Source organism: Nilaparvata lugens, chromosome 9 (genome assembly GCF_014356525.2).
Source record: "Nilaparvata lugens isolate BPH chromosome 9, ASM1435652v1, whole genome shotgun sequence".
Lineage (NCBI taxonomy): Eukaryota > Metazoa > Arthropoda > Insecta > Hemiptera > Delphacidae > Nilaparvata > Nilaparvata lugens.
In genome coordinates this window covers 19,644,934-19,660,625 of record NC_052512.1, presented here as the reverse complement: position 1 = coordinate 19,660,625, position 15,692 = coordinate 19,644,934, and the positions used below count along the sequence as shown (strand labels likewise).

At 36.2% G+C, this 15,692-nt stretch overlaps 1 protein-coding gene across 4 annotated transcripts in view; it reads left to right on the top strand.

Annotated features, from left to right (window-relative positions):
• LOC111058659 (geranylgeranyl transferase type-1 subunit beta) overlaps nt 1-14,383 on the top strand; it is a 118,391-nt gene extending 104,008 nt beyond the window's left edge. For 2 of the 4 annotated variants that reach the window (XM_039435602.1, XM_039435600.1), the window contains exons 6-8: nt 8,270-8,380; nt 10,494-10,623; nt 12,864-14,383. In XM_039435602.1, coding sequence (XP_039291536.1) covers nt 8,270-8,380; nt 10,494-10,623; nt 12,864-12,994 — 372 coding nt within the window. In that variant the 3' untranslated portion in view covers nt 12,995-14,383. The remainder of the gene's footprint in view (nt 1-8,269; nt 8,381-10,493; nt 10,624-12,863) is intronic. The other 2 variants (XM_039435599.1, XM_039435601.1) reach the window with 1 other exon arrangement.
• The last annotated feature ends 1,309 nt before the right edge of the window (nt 14,384-15,692 follow it).

Below are 15,692 nucleotides of genomic sequence, written 5' to 3'. Positions count from 1 at the left end.
AAATAAGTAATAGAAATATGATTCCTGTAACTGTGTGGTTTATACATCTTCGATTGACGAGTTTCTTTACAAAAGTGACTATCTCCAAAATTATCGTTTTTGAGTTTTTATACATCCAGATCTATAGATTTTTGACGACGAATCCGAATTTTTGCTATTAGTATCTCACAAAACTGAATATTTCCATATGAAAAGTTATGTTGAAAATAGCGATACTAAAACTATGTTTTAGTTTTTACTTGAAAATTCAATCAGCCGCCATTTTGGATACAAGTATCATAGAACATTTTTATTTATGTCATCTTTCTTGGTTTGAAAAGGCATTTAAAATGATGTACTACACAATGAGTGTTCACATTTAAAATATTTTATTTACAACCCCCCAAGTCACCCCCTTATGAGGGGTTGAAATTCAGTTGTATGTCAAAAGGTGAGGTATTCGACCAATATTTTATCCTGAAAGTTACAGTATCATATCTACAACACTCTTGAACTTATTGAAGGGTTTCCATTCTCTATATCATTATTTGCTATTCTCATTATTATTACCATCCTCTATTATTGAAGCACTCTGTATTACACAAAGACGATAAGAGTTAAAAAGCCACGTTTTTCAAATAAAATACCACAATAATCTAACCTATCCACTTTCTCTATACACCTGAGTGCTTTCTTTTGAATTTTAAACACTCTGCTGTCCAAATTTTGTTGAGATGAATTACCCCATACTAAAGTAGCATAGCCCTACTTAATTTGTAATAGGATAAGCAGTTAACATTTTTTTTCTATCATTCAACATTGCCACAAGACAAATATTCCTGATAAAAATTTATTACATATCTTCTCAATGAGCCCGTTCTTGTACCCAGACTTGGTGTATGAATCAAAATTCGGGAAAAGAATCATTTTAATGGGCCCGTTCTGGGAACATGAAATGTGGTAAATTGTCTGATTCACAATTTACCAGGTAAAAAGTTCCGCGTCCCATGGGAAGAATTTTGACAGTTGCTGTACCAGAAACCAGTTCCAGTTCTTAGTTCCTGCCCCACTGGTAAATTGTTACATTTCTAACTATCCGTGCTCTCATTGGTCGATTGAATTGTAGTCTGCTTGCTTCTCTACGCATGCGCTGATAGCTGTTTGTTTACCATAGCATAGCCATAGAATACATAACCAACAAAATTATGTTTGATAACCAATTGTTAAATAAATTTTCCTCTATAGAAAATTTCAGAGTAATGGAATAAAAGAAATGCACAGTTTTCTAGACGGTTATTTATTTAGCGTATGGCAGATTCACAACAAATATATAGCTCATGAGTATCAAATGCCTCGATATACACTGTATATCTCCAAATTCTTTGAGATGTTGTGTAGTTTCGTAGACGGTAAGTTTGTAAAACAGCCTTTCTTCATTCACGCAGCTAGTAAAAGACACATTTTGGTGTAAATCAACTTTATTGAATTGAATTGAAAATGCCAATAAAACCATACACTACAAGAGAATGTATATCAGAAATGTAACACAAGACAAAAGTTCTGACATAACTCGAAAGGTTGTCTGCCAGGAGTCGGTATCATGCTATAATTTCATAATTATACTGTATACTTTTCATTTCCATCTACTGAAAATTTCAAAATAATGCAAAAGTTTACACACATGCAATTTAATGATTAAACAGAACAAAAATAATTTATTAACCTTTTTAGAAAAATCATAACTCACTTTAAACCGAAAAATAAATACAAGTGAATAAATATAATACTACTTGCTCCACGACTACATATTTCAATAATTGAACTCCTTTATTAACTCATTTCTAACAGAAGCTGCCCTTTCCACATACCGCGCTAGCATACTCCAATCTTTTCCATTTAACCATTTTATCATCTCCGAATCTGTTAGTATGTTTTTGCCCAGATATATTTTCCGTACCCTCACTAGAACTGGACAAACCCCTAGGAAATGCTTCATGTCCTCTCTCTGTCTCAAACTGCACATAGAGCATTGCCATTGTGCCTCTTCCCTCCCACTACCAAAGTTCAAATTTAGCAGCGCGCCACGTGCCTTGAGTATGCAGCCCATCTTCTTTTCATCAAAGTTCAGTTTCAGATAGTTTCTTCCTTTTTCCTTGTCCAGTAGGATATATAGGCTATGAAATTGCGCAGAAGTTGCTCTTTGTAAGCTAGACATAACATTCTCCTCTTTCATTCTCTCACACAACAATTCGAGCTCTCGTTTCCATTCATTCCTGTCTATCGCACGTCCCGCCAACCTACATCCATATTTCTCATCCCAACGTATTCATTCCTTAAACCAAGATGTCCTTTTCTTCGCTAGCTTTCTAGGCAGTCCATTCCGTACCATATTCAATGCCTTGAACGAATATTCAACATGCATTCTTAAAACATTTAGAGATGCTGGTTCCATGTCGAGCTCCAACTGCAATATATAGTTGGGTGTGGATCTTGGTAATGATAACATCTTCTTAACGAAAAATCTAGGTAATGATTCGAATATGTGGCAATACTTGTATCCCCATACTTGTGCTCCATAGACCGCCACCGCCTTCATTACTGCTTCATACACCTTCCACTTCGCTTCTATTCCAATTTCATTTTTCGCTATGAAACTTCTCCAGACCCCATTAATTGCAAACTTAGCCACAGATACGCGGTCTTTCACATTCTCGGCAAATGACAGCTTCGGCGTGAGCACAACGCCCAAGTACTTATACCTATTAACCACTTCAATTCCATTCTCATTCAAAAACCATTTCTCATAGCTAGCCAAGCGACCTCCTCTCCTGAAAAATCTTAGACTTATCAGTATTGATCTCCAACCCCCATCTTGAGCAGTATTCGCTCAAATTATTTATCATGCGTTGTAAAGCTTTTGGCGTTGTGGCAAACAAGACAAGGTCGTCGGCGTTTAGTAGGGCCTTCACATTAAGTTCGTCCATCCAAACTCCCTCAACCATGTTTTCACATAAATCATCCACAAACAGAGAAAATAGAATTGGTGATAAGATACATCCTTGCTTCAAGCCGCTTAATGTCTCAAAATAGCTGGTCATCTTCGTACCACACCATATGCTAGCTTTGGTAGACTTGTACAAGTGGTGGATTATTTTGATGAACTGATTGGATAGCCCTAAATCGTACAGTTTATGGATGAGTGCATTTCTATCAACTTTATCGAATGCGGCTCTCAAATCTACAAAGAAACAGTAAACTTTACCACCTTTCCGTTGCAATTTCAAGCTAATGATACACGTGAGGTTAAATACATTATCCACTGTGGAGTACCTCTTTCTGAAACCAGCCTGGTATTCACACAGATCATTATTCATATGCACCCACTTTTCGAGTCTTGCCAGTAAAATTGTTGCAAACCATTTCGAAGAAGCATTAACAAATGATATACCTCTGTAATTTTGTACATTTGACGTGTCACCTTTTTTATGGATCGGGAATATTACTGCCTCTGTAAATTTGGATGGTACATCTGCATTCACCAAAACGTGATCAAATAAACAGCGCACTTTATCTATTAATTCAACTGGCATATTTTTGAAAAATTCAATTGGAAGACCGTCTGTACCCGGTGCCTTGTTATCTTTTAATCTTCTAAGCGCACTCTCAATCTCTGATATTTCTATTAAACCATCCATCATATCATCTCTTCTAAACGGAATTGCATAATCTATTGACATTGCAGATTTATTTGGGGTGAAAAGATTCTTAAAATGTTCAATCCAGTCCTCTGCATTTATTTTTCTATTTATTACTCGTTTGTTGCTTTTAAAAATTTTTACTGTATCCCAAAATGTTTTGGAGTCTCTAATGTTCACTAATTTATTGCACATATCCTGATAATAGCTCTTTTTCTTATTTCGGCACAAATTCTTATATTCATTCTTGGCCTGTAAATAGGGTAGAAGAGGCAGATAAGCTTCACTCTCTTACAACTCAGAACTGGTAATTTGTAGTTCGATGGGAAATTGATCTGAAAATATAACTGAATCTACTTTGAAGTCATCTATTAGGTTTAACATTTTTCCAGATACACAACAAAGTATCGATCACAGATGCTCCCATGCTGTTAACAAATGTTAATTCCCCTTTGACGTCACTCTCTGTTACCATTTACTATTACCAGATCATGTATTTCGCATAGATCTAAAACTGTTCTACCTCTTCTATTCACTATAACATCCTTTGATTCCCTGTTGTTGTTAACTCTCACCCCATGTCCCGTTAATTCATTAGGAATTATTTGACAATTTCCTACCCTACAGTTTAAATCGCCTAGTAGAATAAAATTCTTATCTAGTCCACTTTCCTCCAGCAAATCCAACAATTTCAACAAGTCCCCATCCCATCTATCCTGTGAATTATTCAAATATAACTACATTTGCATATACCCCATCAAAGTTGACTGATAGGACATTTGTATCACCCAGAACCTCAAACCTCGCCTTTTTCTGTTATTTCTTCTCACTGTACCCCAGCAACGTTCCCCCACTAGCTCTACCTCTATTACTCGTTCTCAAGGCCGGCATAAAACGCATATTGTATTCGGAGAATACATTCACAATTAATTCACTATCCGATTCTTCTAAAAAAGTTTCACACAAACAAAAAATATCATAGCTCTTAATAAATCTTATAAAATCATAATCATGCACCTTACCTTTCAAACCTGCTACATTGTAGCCTAACAACTTATCAAATCAAAATTGTTTATTGTCATTACAAAACAAATTGTATAACAAGGTCAGGTACATTTACAATTTATAACATTCTTCATTCATCAATACATGAATAAGTATGGTAACGTTTTTTACACACTAACAATAATAATAATAACAAATCAACAATAATAGAAACAGGACAACAACAATAATATTCTATATGTCTATAGATGCGTTATAAGTTAGTGTCAAACATTCTACAAACTCTTTAACACTGTAGACACAAAGCTTACACAACATATCTTTCATGCATTCTTTAAAACTGCTCATATTTAATGCTCTGACGTCCGTTGGCAACAAGTTATAAATTTTCTTACCAAATTCATGAAAACTGTTCAGTGTTAGTTGTAAGTTACATTGACTTCTATGCAACAATGTCTTCTGGCGTGTTCCATAATTGTGAATGTAATTATTTGTCTGCATTTCATGCATGTAACTTTTTACATACTACAGACACTCAAGAATAAAAAGAGATGGTACCGTCAGTATTTGTAGCTCTCTTATCAAAGGTTTACTATGAGTTCTACAGTGGACATTAAAAATAGCTCTTACAGCTCTTTTTTGTAAAGTCATGAGCTTTTTCATTTCAGACGAGTGTCCCCAAACCACTATGCCATATGACAAATGAATTTGAATGTGTGCATAGTAAATTGACAGCAATACATCTACATTGACATTGATCAAAGCCATAGTATTTCAACTTATATAACAATATATCACGGGATATCGTGTCGAATGCTCTACTCATATCATACCAGCACCCCATGACCTTTTCTCTACTATCTGAAGCATTCACACAAGCTTTCACAAAATTACGAATTGCAGTATTGGTTCCTCTTTTGGATCTGAAACCATATTGTTTATCTGAAAAAAAGCTGTTCACCCTCAAAATATTTAACTAATCGAGTATTTAGTAATATTTCAAAAACCTTAGCAATGATTGGTATGATTGACACTGGTCGATAGTTACTACAATCCGATTTAGTACCTCTCTTATACAGTGGAATAACTTTTGACAATTTCAAGCACACAGGAATTACACCTTCTTTAATTAACACATTGATTGAATAGATATGACAATACCTCCACTATATAAGGTGCAGCAAGTTTTAAAAGTGCAGAATTCAAACAATACACATCCAAACTCATACTATTACTAAGAGAAAAAATGGCGTTATAGACCTCTTCAACACTGAAATGACCAACTGAGAAAACAGAGTTGATATTATTCTGTCTAGCATGAACAAATTTATTCAAATAATATGGCATATCATGTCTTGATTGTTGGATATTTTGTTTTGTTGACTCTACATTATCAAGGAAGCATTCATTAAATTCATCACTTGTGAGATCAGTTTACCTGTGGTACCGATGTTCTATCGTTAACATTCAAATTCTCTTTTATAACTGACCAAACAGCACGTGATTTATTTTTAGTCTGCAATACTTTATTAAAATAATACTCACGCTTAGCATGACATACCATGTATTTATACCTGGATCTCAATATCCTATACAATTCACCATGGTAAGCCAGACCCGTGTACTTGTGAAGGGTATACATATTCAAACATTCCTCTTTGAGAGCTGATAAATTATCAGTGTACCATCAAGACTTCGAGTTTCTCTTCAATTTGAAGGACTTGACCGTTTTTAAAGGAAAATGTATCAACTATACTTACTATACTATAATTAGAACAATCATTATTATGACTTACGTTGGAAAAACTGTCCTCAAAACCCTGGCAGACAACACTTTCCTATTTATTAGATACAATGTCCGTGTCAGTTCCATCTCGATGCACTCCTGACGCTCTCCCTCCATCCACAATTTTCTTGAAACACTTTTCAAAGTCCAAATGAAACTTCTCTTTTATTTAGTTAGTCCATCTTGTTTTCCTGCCTTCAATCCGTCCTCGTCCGAATAAGTGAACACTTGTCCGTCTATGAAAAGTCCATCCACGTTGACATTTACTTTTATTCCTTCTACTGATCGGGACAGCTCTTTTTTGCATTCGAAGAGTATTGCACGTGTACGGCGAGTTTCGATACTATAGTCCCTATGAATGACAAAACTTGAACCTTTCAGCCTATATGTTTTTTCCAAGATGCAGTCCAAGTCCCTATCCACTGGTATGTGAGCTATTATAGGAGCACCATCCTTTTTTGCACCTAGGATGTGTGCTCGATTCACACCTATATCTTTCACACTTCAAAACCTTTGTACAAAAATCCTTAATCACAGCATCGCTACGTACATCATTTTTACTGTACTTGAGTCCCTTAAAAATCAAGTTATTTCGTCTGGACCGATCCTCTAAGTTTATCTCATCAGTTTATAATTAACTTATTTTAGTGATCGCAGTTCGTCCTTGATCCTTCTGTTTTCTGCGTTGAGCTCCTCGAAGCACTGCATTATACCCTTTAAATCTGATTTTGTAGCCAACGAACTCAGTTTCTCATCAAGCAACTTGCTAAGTACAGATTCCATGTTTTCTAATTGTTGATCCATGTGTGGAAGAGCACTCGATGATGAATTAACACCTGACAAAGAAACTGTAGCACGTTTTTTCACCTGCTTTTCACCGTCCGGCGAACTGAGAACACGTTTCTCTCTTTTATTGCTCGGTGATGCAAAATATTTATCAACCGTATTTTGCATTCGTTTAAACGTTCAGTAAATCACCAGTAATTATGACTTTCACAACAAAACAAACCGTCACAAATAGGTTAGAGTTTTAACACGAACAGACGTTTCAACAACAAGTGGATAAAGCGATAAGAGACAGCAACTAAAGTCGACCGACTTCTGCCGTGGCTGATAGCCGACCAAATCAACTTTATAAGTGCGCGCCAAAAGCTTGAACCAACGATTTTGAAATGGCGTTCCATGGGAACATTTTGCACTATAGTGAGGTCCACGTTATAATGACAGTGAATAAAGATAGAAGAATAGCGATGCCGATTCTCTGCATTAATCAATCATATTTTTACACTGTCAAAAACATAATTGGCACCGTTGTGGACCTAGAAAAGGATAGTACCACCGGCTTTGTCGAAAGATAGACAAGGATAGCAAAACCAAAGTTGATCAAATACTGTCATTATAACGTGGACCTTACTATAGTCTCGTGATGGAACAATTTACGATTGGAACTGGAACGATTTACTGTCACAGAACGTACACAATGTAATGATGTTATGTTAATTTCCTGTCTAATGCAACTCTGTAGAACGCTACAATCTCTTCTTGGTCCAATTCATTTTCTCTACAAACAAGTTCATTGCTTTATCACTATTGAATTATATTTGCTTTTGAATTCCAGGAATTGACATGTTCACTATTTATTGTAAATAAATAGTCTCTGATTTAGGAATTGTTTAATTGATAGGACTCCAGTAAAATCATTTATTTCTAACCCATCTAATGAAGAATTCTTAAATATAAGGGGAGTGTCATCATAGTGTAGATAGATCAAGAATATATTGTTTGTTTGTTTGTTTGTTTGCAGTTAGAAGGTTTGAGAAGATGGGCTATCATGCGACAGGAGAATGGATTTCAAGGTCGGCCAAACAAAGAGGTCGATACCTGCTATTCTTTCTGGGTTGGAGCTACACTTAAGGTAGGTAATATTTTAGTTGAGAAATAATTTAAAAATTAGCGACAGGATGTTTTGAAAAAGTGTCCTACAGAGTGTCGCAAAGCCTTTGTCAGCTACAGTAAGGCCCATGATGACGTGCCATAAGGCACGAGCGCTGATGCCGTGGCGTAAACCAAGTTATACACAGAATAACGATTGGCGTGCACTATGCAAGTATGCAGTTAACGCGACGACGCTAAAGCTCAAACTTTACACTATTTTATCTTTATTTTTGAGGGAAAGCCTAGTTATTCAGGCTGCAAATTTTATAATAAGCTCCCTATACATTTAAAGCGTGCATCCACCAGCATTCCTCTTAATAGATTTAAAGCAATTATTAGTAATTTTTAGTAATGCTGTATTTTTTCAGAATAGAAATTATAATTATATCTCTTTTTAGTTTTATGAAATAGCACAACTCGCATCCGCGCTCAGATTCTTTCTTTACGGATGCTAATCTTTCCATAAAATTTAATGTATATTTATGTTTGTGTGAACTGTATTTTGAATGGGAATAAATTTGATTTGATTTGAAAAAAAGCCGACCTTCAAAAATATCTGACTGACAAAGTCTACTACACGGTGAAGGAGTATTTGGAGGATACTTGAGGGAATTAGTCGATTCTAGTAGGCTGTATTAAATACAAAATAATATAAATTTTATATTTGTATTAATTTGACGACGTTCAACTGTGTGCTTGTGTAATAGTAAGTGCACTATGTTGAATGAATTAAATATCTATATAACTATCTATCTTTATTTTATTTTGTGTTCAATTGTCTAGTTTTTCGAAATTTAATTTAAACGTGACTTTGACTATGACTACGAGACTACGCCCCGTTTCGGAAAGCCAATTTTCTGACTCCAGCTGTTTAAAATCTAGAACTTACCTCAATCCCGGGCTCGGAAACCGGCCCTTAGATAATCTTATATGAAAATGAACATTTTCAGCAAAAAAACTATATATTGCCTCTGGCTGGAACTGAACCAGGAACCTTCACTTCTAGAATTACGCGCCTCTCCTCTTAAGGTGCGTACAGATATACGCGCCTCCAAGACGCTCCGATCATTAACGTTACGGGAGATGTTAGCTCTTCTCGCATTCCACTCTTGCTCCACCTGCGATCATCTATCGATCTGTTCGAGTGATGTTCGATTGCGGAGCAGAGCGAAAGTCTGTTCGCACGTTTATATTGTATTACATGTTGTAATGACAGGATGCGGGAGACTGGGGAAGACTATCTGCAGATTCAGGATTCTGAGGACACTGGTCGACAAGGGATGTCTAAGAGTTATCTACTTCTCTCTAGCTCAGTCCCTCATGCTGTATGGGATTGTGGGATGGGGAGGTGCAAGCTTCTTGCACATCGAACCGCTCCTCAGGGTACAGAAGCTGATCATGAGGGTCATCAACCAGAAGCCTCCACGCTATTCATCAGACCAGCTATTCAATGAGTTTGACGTGATGGATCCAAGACAGCTTTACTCCAAGGAGATACTATGCAGATTACACAAGAACCCAACAACATTTCAAACCAGAAACCACAACCACAACACCAGATACAGGAATCTTCTCATCACTAGTGTTGCAAGGAAGGCACTATACCAGAGACATTTCAATCATTTAGCACCAAAATTATATAATCTACTTCCTGCAAACTTTAAACATTAATCATCCTAGAAAGTTCAAAACAATAGTACACAATTGGTTGATGAGCAAAGGAAGACAGAACATAGAAAACATTATTTCAAACAACAACTAACCACCTAATGACTTACTAAACACTAACTAATTAATAATACGCACAAAAAAAACAACAAAACCTACTCTAGAACATGGTACGCCATAGTGGAGTAGGTCAATTTCCACACAGAAAAAACTAAACAAGTAGAGGACACATTATAAGAATTTTTTGTAACTAACTATTGTATGTAATATTGTAATTTATCTAATATTTTGTGTAATTGATGTTGTGGTTTTAGTTTTTTTGGGAAATAAACATTTATTTATTTATTTATTTTATTTATATTAATTTTACACTGATCCAACCCATCAACTTTTCTTGTTGAGTAACTTTGTTAGTATTTTTTCAGATGTTGGACATGTTGACGAGCATGGATTTCGTTGAGAATCGTAGCTTCGTAATGAGCACACAGCACGATGTGGCCGGCGGATTTTCGAAATTTGTTAATACAGTGCCTGATCCACTTCACACGTATTTGGGTAAGTAGCCTCTGTTTGCCAGCTCACACATTGGTGTCTCAACACATGTCATTTTTTAGTTTGTATAAGAAATTACAGGATTGCAACTCTAAATTTATTGTCTAAATTTAATATTTTTCAAATTTGGCTGAGTAGTTTTGTGTTTTGTTTTGGTTTTGTACTGTATATGTTTGGACTTTTAACATCAAAAAGAATTTTAGTTGGAAGTGAAAAGTATAAATTTGATTTATTGTGCTCACTATAACCTTAGTGTCCGGTTCCCCATTGGGGAAATTCGGACTATATACGGCGAGGTGGGTATCCCCTCCATTGAAAGCCATACGCTAATAATAATAACAGTGTTGCCAAATCATGTAAAATTTTAACTTTCTCAAATGTTTTATTTAACAGCAGAATTGGATGAAGAATATCATTTCCGATATCCCAGTAGTGATGAAAAAGTTCAAGGGTTAAAAGATTGGAAGGAAATTCAATTTTTTAGATGAAATTGAAAACAATGCGAAATTATGTTTTTCTTTTGAATATCGGAAAGCATGAAATTTTCGACATGCTAGAAACTTTTTTGTTTTAAAAGATATGTGGTTGGTGAAAGCAAGAAAGTTCCTCAGAAATAATTGAAGTTATTTTTCAAACTATTGTCAAAAGTAGTTGGAAGAACGTATTTTAGTCTCTAAGGAATTTTAAAGTTAGGGGAGCGACTGCATGATATGTGTACTAATGCTAAATGATATGTGTACTAAATTGTATGCTAAATGCTGGCAATTCACAAGATATTTAACTGAAGTTTTTCAACTGCAAGCAGCTGGTTGCCTTTACAAAGGCTGCAATGCAACAATTATTTGAGACGATGTTGCCATTTTCAGTAGCTATAATCATGTGGCACAGTATTTATAATCAACTAACACACAATATTGCTGTCAATTCATTATGGTTTGGAGATGATCAAGTGATATTGCAGGAATCAGAGGACAACCTGCAAAGAGCAGTATACCAGCTCCATCTCCTGAGCTCAGAATATAATATGAAGATTTCCTTGCACAAAACAATAATGATGGCGTTTCTGTGGAAGTCTCCAATATGTTCTTAAATAGTTGTCAACAACAGAATACTGGAACAGGTATCACATTTCAAATATTTGGGATGTAATATTACATACGAAGAAGACCATGACTTGAATACAAAAATTAAGAGATTCCTGTACATATGCGGAACTATTAACAAAACTCTGAAAAATAAAGCCCGAAAAGAGACGAAGCTGAAATTCTATAAAGTAATGGCCGTCCCTAAACTTTTGTATGGCTCTGAAACCTGGGTACCAAAGAGGAGGGGATGGAGCAGGTTACAAGCGGCCGAAATGAGATTTTTAAGGTCAGTGAAGGGATGCACCAGAGAGGACAGGCTTTATAATATTGATATCCGTAGAGAGCTCAATGTGATCTGTATACCTGAACGAGTTGACGAGAATCGACAACAGTGGAGAAAACATGTGAAACGGAAGAATCCCCAAAGCTGTCATTGCTTACAAGCCAGAAGGGAGGAGAACGTCACGGACGTTCACTTTGTTACGTTCAATCTGTGAGTGGCCAAACACATTCTCACCGCTGGGCGAAATGGCATCACTCGTGATGACGTCACGGACGTTCACTTTGCTACGTTCAATCTGTGAGTGGCCAAACACATTCTGACCGCTGGGCGAAATGGCATCACTCGTGATGACGTCACGGACGTTCACTTTGTTACGTTCAATCTGTGAGTGGCCAAACACATTCTGACCGCTGGGCGAAATGGCATCACTCGTGATGACGTCACGGACGTTCACTTTGCTACGTTCAATCTGTGAGTGGCCAAACACATTCTGACCGCTGGGCGAAATGGCATCACTCGTGATGACGTCACGGACGTTCACTTTGCTACGTTCAATCTGTGAGTGGCCAAACACATTCTGACCGCTGGGCGAAATGGCATCACTCGTGATGACGTCACGGACGTTCACTTTGCTACGTTCAATCTGTGAGTGCCCAAACACATTCTGACCGCTGGGCGCAAGTTGCAGATTCCCGTTTTCGGCGGCCCCGTCTCATTTCTTTAACCCGTTTTTATTATTCATCTTTCTTACAAATGATGTAAGTTTTATGTAAATACTAGTTAATCCGATTATCCGGCAATGTATTTGGTCCCGTATGTGAGGCTGTACTGTATCGTAGTCCATTGTACAATTGTCAAAATTGTTTGTGTTACAGGTTTGAGTGGTCTATCTTTAATGGGAGAGAAAGGACTGCTTCAAATACATCCAGCTCTCAACATAACTGAGAGAGCGTACAGTCATCTACAGAGATTGCACGACTCCTGGCCTGATACGACGTCCCAATAGTAGTGAAATTATTTAGCCAATCAAATATAACTATAAGACCTACCAAATACATATTATTATGAATCACTATCCGCACACAGTTTGTAAGGTTCATGAGCACTATAGTGAGATTCAATGCAAACTACATCAGCATATTCTAAGATTTCTTTTTTTTTGATGAATTGATAAAGTGAGGTCCACGTTCTAATGGCAGAGTCTGATCAGCAATGGTATTGCTATCCTTGACTATCATTCAACAAAGCAGATAGCGCTATCTCTTTCTCGCTTTGCTCTGTTACCAGATAGTCTTTCAACAATGTATAATTAATAATCAACCAATCAAAAAAATATTTCATCTCAGTTATGTAATTCATTATAAAATTATTTCAAAGTATAATTAATTGCTAAATAAAATATAATTGATTATTTTAAACGAGAATGAACAGTTGATTTACTACTACATTAATAAATCTGTATCAGCTACCGTCTATAGAAGGCATTGACAAGACAGAGATTCGGCAAGATTGTTCTCCTATCTTTCTCCACTGCCATTATAACGTGGACCTCACTATAGTATACAGATCGAAAACTTTGGAAAATATCACCAGTAACAAGTTGTTTTAGCGTGTTTGCAGCCTCAACTATTCATTCTTGTTTAAAATGATGAATTAAATTTTATTCGTCAATAAAAGATATTTTTAAATGATGGATAACAATATTTCATAATTGAGATGAAATATTTTTCAATTATTTTACTACTTCGTTAAAAAAACGATCTGCTAACGTTGCGGAGCTAGAAAAAGATAGCACTATCTGCTTTGTCGAAGGATAGACAACTATCACAAAACCAATGTTAATGCCATTATAATGTGGACCTGACTATAGGACAAGGGCATGACATTTATTAGAGTTGGCTGTGATTTCAATTATCTTTCTTTTCTACTTATATTGTACTTCTATCTATTTTTCTAAGCTTCTTTACTCCTGGCTCTAATTGTCATAGTGAAACCAACGTTTAAAAAGTAGCAAACTGTTCATGTTTCTGTTTACTTATTTGTTACTTTTATTCATGAAGGTGAAAGGTAAACTAATACTATTTGGATTCTTCACAAATACATCAGACGATTGAATACATAATTATTTCAAAAGAAATAACATAAACGAGTACAAAATAAGTTAAATAATGAGAAATAGTGAATAAGAATCTTAGCGATTCAGATAGATTATTCGAGAATGATTATACAGTTTAGTTTCAAATCATAATCAATTAGCGTAAAAAATACTCAAATTATAATACATTAGCAATAAATCAGTGATAAAAGTTTAGTAAACAAGTAATTTACTACCTGTTTAATATGTAAAGTTTTATCATGTATTTTATTTTTGGCAAATATAATAAATTTATTCATATTCATTTATTAATTCATTCAAACTCATTCAAATGTAGCACTTGATAATAAATTGCAATTTACAAAGAGAACTGAAGACAGATTGTTCAACACTCTAATTCTTCAACCTATGAGAGGTCTGGAATAAATTTTAGAGAATAAGTCATTATTCAACTTGCTATTGGCCTTGGGAATCAGTAATTATAATTGCATGAATTTTCAGTGTCAAGTTGAATAAGAATTTCAAATTTGAATCGATGCTACAACGAACTTAAGCCTAGTTTACACATGGCCAATTGGCGAGACAGTTGTCTGTGGACAGCTGTCATCACGTGTTTGCGGATTGTCGGAAGCCATGCCAGTTGAACGTGAAAATGTCTATATGCGGCCAACTATTGGCACGGCAGTTGGCAGCTAGATATGGCCGAATGCTCGTCATCTGTTGTGACTGAACTGGCAGAAACAAGAAAGCGCTACTGGCCTACACCGTTCACACGGCGACAACTGTCGCGAAAACTGAGATTTCGAGTGGTGAGGGGCTCGCTGGGCCCAATTGACTGTCCTCAATCTACTCCCGGAGACAGTTGAATTTCGGGACAATTGGCCTAAAGTGTTTATAAGAAGACAATAATTTCATGCCAGTCAGTTGCCTTATGGCAATTGTCTCCTGAAATTTACGGCTGATGTAAAGCATCTATTGAATCTTTTGCTTTTAAAATCATCAGCTAGGCATGGTTTGATGAAAACTCTAATAGACAATATCAGATGTTTGCGCCCGGCATCAGTTGTCTTATGACAATTGCCTCGCCAATTGGCATCGTATAAACTAGGCACTAGGACCGGTTTCCGAGCTCGGGATTTGGCTAAGGCTAGGGCCACACGAGCGCACATAGTGCGTCCATTGCAACCTACTTTTTGACGTCCGTTGTAGAAATACATAGAAGTGAATTGGTGACAACACACGAGGTACGTGCGTACCAAGTAACGGAAGTCGTAACGGACGATAATTTTTGATCTGCGCAGAAATGCTATAACGCACGTCGATACATGCAAAAGTTATTGCTTCGTCTAGTTCAATTGTGTAAAACCAACTGACGTTGATGTACCACACTCAACACTCGTGTGGTGTCATTGGCGACGGCCGCAAAAAATAAGTTGCAACGGACGCACTATGTGCGATCGTGTGGCCCTAGCCTAAGTTCTAGACTTTAAACAGCTGGAGTCAGAAAATTGGCTTTCCGAAACGAGGCGTAGTCGTAGTCACGTTTGAATAATTTCGTAAAACTAGAAAGGTGATTGCAAAATAAAATAAAAATGTTTAAGCTATTTTG